The sequence below is a fragment of the Nicotiana attenuata genome, chromosome 6 (assembly GCF_001879085.1).
Source record: "Nicotiana attenuata strain UT chromosome 6, NIATTr2, whole genome shotgun sequence".
Taxonomy (NCBI): domain Eukaryota; kingdom Viridiplantae; phylum Streptophyta; class Magnoliopsida; order Solanales; family Solanaceae; genus Nicotiana; species Nicotiana attenuata.
Genome location: NC_031994.1, coordinates 92665599 through 92673343, shown reverse-complemented (window position 1 = coordinate 92673343; position 7745 = coordinate 92665599). Strand labels below are relative to the sequence as shown.

At 35.8% G+C, this 7745-nt stretch overlaps 1 protein-coding gene across 1 annotated transcript; it reads left to right on the top strand.

Annotated features, from left to right (window-relative positions):
- Positions 1646-7442, top strand: LOC109227459 (probable glutathione S-transferase). Its single transcript, XM_019392633.1, has 2 exons — positions 1646-2051; positions 6797-7442. The coding sequence occupies exons 1-2, from the start codon at positions 1737-1739 to the stop codon at positions 7139-7141; spliced, it is 660 nt and encodes a 219-aa protein (XP_019248178.1). The 5' UTR covers positions 1646-1736; the 3' UTR covers positions 7142-7442.

Below are 7745 nucleotides of genomic sequence, written 5' to 3'. Positions count from 1 at the left end.
TATTATCCCACTACAAGTTGTAGTAATAGAAGATATTAAATCTTTCCTTTATTTATAGTCTCAATATAATCAACCGCTTTCGCGTATACTTTGGAAACTGAATAAGTTTCTTTGAGACTTACTAAAACACAATACCTTATTGGTAATCAATTATTTTTCTCCAAAATAGTATAATTGACTCTTGTAGAGTTCTCAATTAATTTTGTAGTACCACATATTCATCAACATCCATATGGTGAATATCTCTTTTAAAGAGAAAGTTATACCATTATAGTCATGGTCAAAATTATATGCAAGATCTGTTTCTTGCATTACTGTTATTCTTTAATAATCACATTACCAAAATATTTTGGCGTACAATAGGTACGTGACCAATGACCATTCAAGCCATAATAATGACATTATTTTCTTATATCATCTCAAACCTCCTTCTAGAGGTGAGTGTGGTATATTCACTACCACTAGCATGTTCATATTCTTTCAAGAATGAATATGTATTCATAAATCGGTTGTTGTCACATTCACATCATGAATTGACCATAGTCATCTGTATGTGCTTTATAAATTCTCGTGTCAAATCGATAACAAATATTACTTTCACAGAGTGAAGGTTTATTTTGAGAATCCTTATTATTCTCATTATCACAATGATGACGATTATAATTTCGTCTATTGCCACGTCCACATCCATTGATATATTCATAGTGATAATTTTGTCTTCTTTCAGACTTATCACATACTGCTATCACATTCTCTTAAGAGAATGAGAATGGAGCAAATTCAATGGGACGGGTTTCCACTTTTTGTGCCCATAATCATACATGAATTTGATCATGGCAAGACATACAAATTTTACCACTTTGGGTGGTTATAATTTCTTTCAAACTCCATTAGAGTTATTATCAAACTTTGTTGTCTTTGCTTGTATATAAAATCAAATTATAGAATTTCAAGAATTTAAAAGAGAAAAATAAAGTAAGATACTTACCTTAAATCCCGAATTTAATCATGAAGGAAGTTCATGGAACAATTGACAATCATTATGCTCAATCCCAAAGCTTCTACTCACTTGGTTAGAGTCTCGTGCTGATAACGTGTTATGAAACAATAAAAGAAGAAGAGTATTGCAGAGAAAAATAGAGGGAGAGAATTCTTATTGATTTTGGGATGAATTACAATGGAATAGAACCCTCTATTTATAGGGAGATGGTGACTTAGCCACCAAGTAATAAACCCTACAATCTCTCTAAATATAGACATTCACCGTAAATAAAACTCTATTTATAACATACGTGATTTTATTATTAGTCTTTTAATTTCTCTGATAAACATTCGTCGTGTTCAATTCAAAATTCACATAATTTAATTTCCTTTTAATAACTTTTTCTTTCGTCTATTTAGCTAGTGGAGTATCTCTATGGAAAGGAATAAAAATAATTATTCATCTACATGTTGATGCAGCATTTTCATATTTTTTCTTGATTTTGACTGATTATTTCTTTTATGATAAGTTTTAACGAGTTTCCTAGTGATAATAATAAAAAAGTAATACTCCGTACATATTTATGTGGACACTTTTCTAGCATGGTCCACTCGACATCAACTTTGTACAACCTCTTGTTCCCTTTTAATATATAGCACTATGACAGTATGACTTACCTTCCATACAGATAACATATTCTACTCTAATATTATCTTGCAATTTTGTCAAGCAATCCTTAATTTTCAGCAGAAAAATGGCAGATGAAGTTGTCCTTTTGGATACCTATGTAAGCGTGTTTGGGATGAGGGTTAGGTTTGCCCTGGCTGAGAAAGGCATACAGTATGAATACAAGGAGCAGGATTTGTTGAACAAAACCCCTCTTCTCCTACAAATGAACCCAATTCACAAGAAAATTCCAGTCTTGATCCACAATGGAAAACCAATATGTGAAACCCTCATCATTGTTCAGTACATAGATGAAGTTTGGAAGGACAAATCCCCTTTAATGCCCTCTGATCCTTATGAGAGAGCTCATGCTAGGTTTTGGGCTGATTATATTGACAAAAAGGTATGCAAAATATCACAAAATATATGTTTTAAGTCATCTTATTATGTTTTACTATAGATTCAATGCTTTTAAGAGTCTTTTAGAGAATTTCTATTATTCTTTGTTTTATTCTATGAATGTTGGGCTTAGATAGATTTTTAAAGGAAATTTTACCTCCTATACCAAAGGTATACATCCTATTTATTATAAATCAAAATTATTTTAAAATATTATTTTCTATAGCTACCTTTTATATTTGATAGCAAAATAAGTATTTATGCTATATACTACCGTTGAGGCATGAAACAAGGTATGAAATACGATATTTATATTTTTTATCCCTCTTAGACAACTGGACATACCTATTTTTAAGGTGATTTTCGTTACTGTATTTAAGAATACATGGCGCGAACACATGTGAATACATGCGCATACAGCTAGACTGCACTTTTTACTGCTGTATTCATGAATACAGCAACGCGAATACATGTGAATACATGCACGAAAGTTGGACTGCCCTGATTTTAGGCCCTTTTTGTTGCTGTATTCATGAATACATAGCGCGAATACATAAGAATACATGCGCGTACAGCTCGACATTCCCTAATTTTAGGCGTTTTTTGCTGCTGTATTCATGAATACAGCAGCGCGAATACATGTGAATACATGCGCGTACAACTGGACTACCCTTATTTTAGGCGCTTTTTGCTGCTGTATTCAAGAATACATGGTGCGAATACATGCGCGTACAGCTGGACTACCCTTATTTTAGGCGTTTTTTGCTGCTGTATTCAAGAATACATGGCGTGAATGTGAATACATGCGCGTACAGTTGGACTACCTAATTTTTAGGCACTTTTTGCTGTTGTATTCATAAATACAGCAACACGAATATAGCGAATACACTACCGTAACAACTGAATAGTAGCTATAGGAAGTAATTATGTATATGATAGCTATAGGAAGTTAATAGCCGCTAAACAATAGTGGTTTATGAAAATTCCTCATTTTTAAATGGAGAATTGTGGTAGAATTCATACCCAACTTGTTTGGAACTGAAACATAGTTCTTGTTATTGTTTTTGGTCAATTTTCAAGATTAATATTATATAAAATGTCAATGAAGAGATAAGGAGTACCAAATGGACGAGCTGTACTAAATTAGGTAAATTAAATTCGGGTTGAATCAATAAACATACAAGGTAGTAAGACAGTTGTCTGTCTAAATTAATTTTGATTGGTCAAAGATGGACGGATCAATTTGAGCTAAACAATGGATCATATGACCATATCCCAACTCGTCCAACTTAAAATCATTTTTCATTTGTGTATTTGCTCATTTATTATTTGTTCAATTATCAAACTAAACTACTAGAGTTTTTTTATTTATTTATCGTGACTAAATCTAACCAATCAATCGAAAAACTTATTTTGTATTTGAGTCATGTCTAACTAACCTGCTAATGAAAATATACGACCAGTCCAACTTATCCATACTTGCGCACATTCGAGGGGAAAAAAAATAAAAATAGCCTGATTTACTGTCACGACCCCAACCCCGGTCGTGATGGTGCCCAACACATTGCTAGGCAAGCCCGACCAATTCAACAACCTTAACCCTTTTTATACAGTTCATGATTCAATTAACACAAATAATTACTAAGTCATAATACTGAAACTCTGAAATATAATTAAAACATGCGGAAAACCCAAGTAGAAATACAACTACACAGCCCGAAGAATCCGGTTTCACAAGTCTGAGCCTCTAATACACGGGTGTCAACCTACTACATATTGCTCTAAAGAAATGCGGAAATAAAGCAAATAGGTTAGATGGGAAGATCAGGACTGCGGACGTCATGCAACTACCTTGATGCTCCCAGATATGATGCTCGGCAGAGAAATCCTCACTCAACCTCAGTGGGTGCACATAGATCTGCACACAAGGTGCAGTGAGTAATGTGAGTACTTCCAACCCAGAGAGTAATAAACATAAATAAGGGTGGAGAGTAAGAAATCCTGGATAGGCACAATGTAAGCTATAATTACAGCAGTTTAATCCAGATAATGTCAACTCAATAAACCAATGAAAACAATGATGCTGCAACAGATAAGTAAATGAATGACAATCAATTAAGACATGCAACAAATAGTACGGTACTCTCTAGTACCCGCTGCGGCGTGCAGCCCGCTCCATTTATTTATCGTCGACGACGCTCACTGGGGGTGTGCACTCTGGGAGGGGCCCCTTACGGCCCAAGCGCAATATCAAGCCATCTCGTGGCATCCATTAGACCCTAAGCCTCATATCAATATCAATATAATACTGCTGCGGCGCGCAACCCGATCCCATACTCAGTCCAGAATCATATAAGCCCCTCGGGCACAATAATATAGAAATATTCAGCCCAAACTTCATTAGAAATATTATTTAAGTTCCAAGTTTTGAGAAAAAGTGGCTGAGTTTGCAAAACAGTACTAAATACTAGGACTGAGTTCAATTGTCTGAAAATATGGTAAGAAACCAGTAAAAACAATCCCTGAAGGATTCAATCAGTTGGCACGAGGCCAAATTATGACAATTAATCCATTTTTATAAGGATCTCACTAAGCTTCAATCAATTAGGTAGTAATTTTATTAAGCGGGACGGACCAAGTCACGATCCCCGACGGTGCTCTACCCCACGCCCGTTATCCGGCGTGCAAGTCACCTCAACATAGCACTACAAAATGCAAATTCGGGGTTTCAAACCCTCAATACAGCATTTACATCTATTACTAACCTCAAGCCGGCCAAAATCCTAGCTCGCTATGCCCTTGCCTCTCAAACCGACCTCCTCGCGCGTCGAATCTGACCAAAACCACAACGAATACGTCACATTATGCTATAGCATCAATACCCAATCGAAAATAATCGAAAAACATCAATAACCCCGAAATTGACAAAACCCGAGCCCCGGGCCCACTTCTCGAAACTCAAATTGTTTTACAGAAAAGTGTTCTTCATCTTCTCCCGATTCCGTACATATAAAGAACACCAAAATCGGAGTCCGTTTGACCCCTCAAATCGACCCCTAAAGGCCTCATAATCTCAAGCCCCAAAATCCTATTTTTCTACTATTTTTCATGAATTAAAGGCTGGGATTATGATCTATAATCACCCATAAACGAGTTATAATAATCAAATCACTTACCTCTGTGATATCCACTGATTTTCTCTCTTAAAAACCGCCTCAGCAACTTCTTCTCGTTCAAAAATTGGAAGAAAACTCGACCTGCTCATTATAGGTATACTGTTCACGCGTTTTACTGCTCCCAATGGATTCCTTGTCAAATTCTAATGAATTTAGGCATTTGAATCACTCAATTTGACCTTATAATGAAGGAGATATGTAGGTTTTAAGATTTGCAAATAGTGTAGGTTTTTAATACGCCGTCAGGGGCAATTTCGTCATTAACCTGAAAATCTGGGCAACCTTGGTAATATGGCCATAAAATCCTCATACGATGTCCAAATTTGACGATACTTTTTGCTACGGGTCCATAATTACGATACAGATCTAATGCTTCATTCAAAACAGTAATCGGAGCTCATTTGTTCAATATGATATCATTTATGCTTGAAGAAACGACGTCGAAGCATAAGAAAAACGAGCACAATGCAGCCCAAACCTATCCGAAACTCACCCGAGCTCCTCGTGACCGCATACGAAAATACTGACACGTCACATATGATCATTCAAACTTAGTTGCACTCTGAAAACACCAAAACTAACATCAAAACACCAAATTTACATCGGATTCAAGCCTAAGTTCTTCTAAAACTTCCGAAACACGCATTTGATCAAAAACCCAACCAAATCACCTCCGAATAACCTGAAATTTTGCACATGCATCCCAAATCAACCTAACGAAGCTACAACAACTCTCGGATTTCTATTCCGACCCTCGGATCAAAATCTCACCTATCAACCGGAATTCGCCAAAATACTAACTTCGCCAATTCAAGCCTAATTCTACGCCAAACCTCCAAAATCACTTCCGATCACACTCCTAAGTCACAAATCATCCCCGAAGCTAACCGAATCGTCGGAATCCACATCCGAGCCCTCTAACTCATAGGTCAACATCCGGTTGACTTTTCCAAAACATGCCTTCCTTAAAGAGACTAAGTGTCTCATTTCCTTCCAAAAATCAACCCAATTCAACTTGTTCACACAAGACACTGATAATGAAGCATAACGAAGCAGGAAATGGGGGAAACGGAGCGGTTCTCATGAGACGACGGGTCGGATCGTCACATTTACAATTGGTAATTGAATAATAGCCACAATTTCAAAAGTAATCGAAATTCACCATTATTCATGTAAAGATAAAATCTGAACAAAAACACCTTTAAAATCCGAAGAAACATAATATGCTGGAGTTTTTTAAATATAAGATTATGGCACAATGTGCTGGAATTTCATAATTGCTGGAGTTCCAACATAATATGGTGTAAGTTTCTACACAGGAGCTCCATAATCAAGCATATTATGCTGGAACTTCCGTGTTTCAGCTAGAATATTTTTGTTCAAATTTTATATTCGCATAAAATAGTGGCTATTTTTTAATGACTTTGCAGACGCTGGCTATTTTTCGATTACCAGTCCGAAAATTGGCTAGCCTTGCTATTTTCACCTCATTGGAAGGTTGTATTTTTACGAGCTAAATTTGGTAGAAAAAGATATAATCTTCTTTTATTATTTATTTTTTGGGAGATTGCAGATTTATGACACCGGAAAGAAAATTTGGACATCAAAAGTGGAGGATCAAGATGCAACCAATAAAGAATTCATAGAGTGCTGGAAGTTATTGGAAGGGGAGTTAGGAGACAAGCCATGCTTTGGAGGGGAAAATTTTGGGTTTGTGGATATGACCCTTATTCCTTACTATTGTTGGTTCCCTACTTACGAGAAATTTGGCAAGTTTAGCATAGAGGCAAAGTGTCCTAAGATTGTGGCATGGGCTAAGAGGTGTATGCAAAAGGAGAGTGTCTCAAAGTCTCTTGTTGACCCTGACAAAGTCTATGATTTTGTTGTGATGTTGAGACAGCTGTGGGACATTGCCTAAGCGACAAAAGACGGATCTAGAGTGGGTTCTGCGTAATTAAAAGTATACATATAATAAGATCACATATATTGTGAATCCACTTATTTAGGTTCTAAGTGTTTCAACCTGTTAGACATCTATTGTTCTTATTCATTTTCCTTTCTTTTTAATTAGAAGGAAAATTGAAAGGTTGTGTTTGTGTTGATGATATGCTTTATGTAGCAAGTAGTAAAATGATGTTTATTACTTGGCATTTTATACAATGAATAATGTAAGATTTGCAGGTTTTACTTTCCTACTAAGAGACCACTCCTTTATATCTCTTGTCTTCTCCTCTCTTCATCTATTAGAACATGTCATTACTATTTGATAATCTTCTGGTCACATAAAGTGTTGCTATATTATAAGAGAGCAGGTCTTAAGTGTTCAATTAAATTTTTGCTCTGCCTCTTGTCTGAGAACATGAAAGTAACTCTCTATGTTCTCCCTTTAATGAGGGAAGTTTTAGGGAACAAAATGCTTAGAATATGCCATTTAATCAGCAGAAGAGTAAGTAGTCAGTCATACCTTTCTTTACATGATCATTTTTCAGTCTTCTGCAATCCAAGTAGAATTATACTGTGTG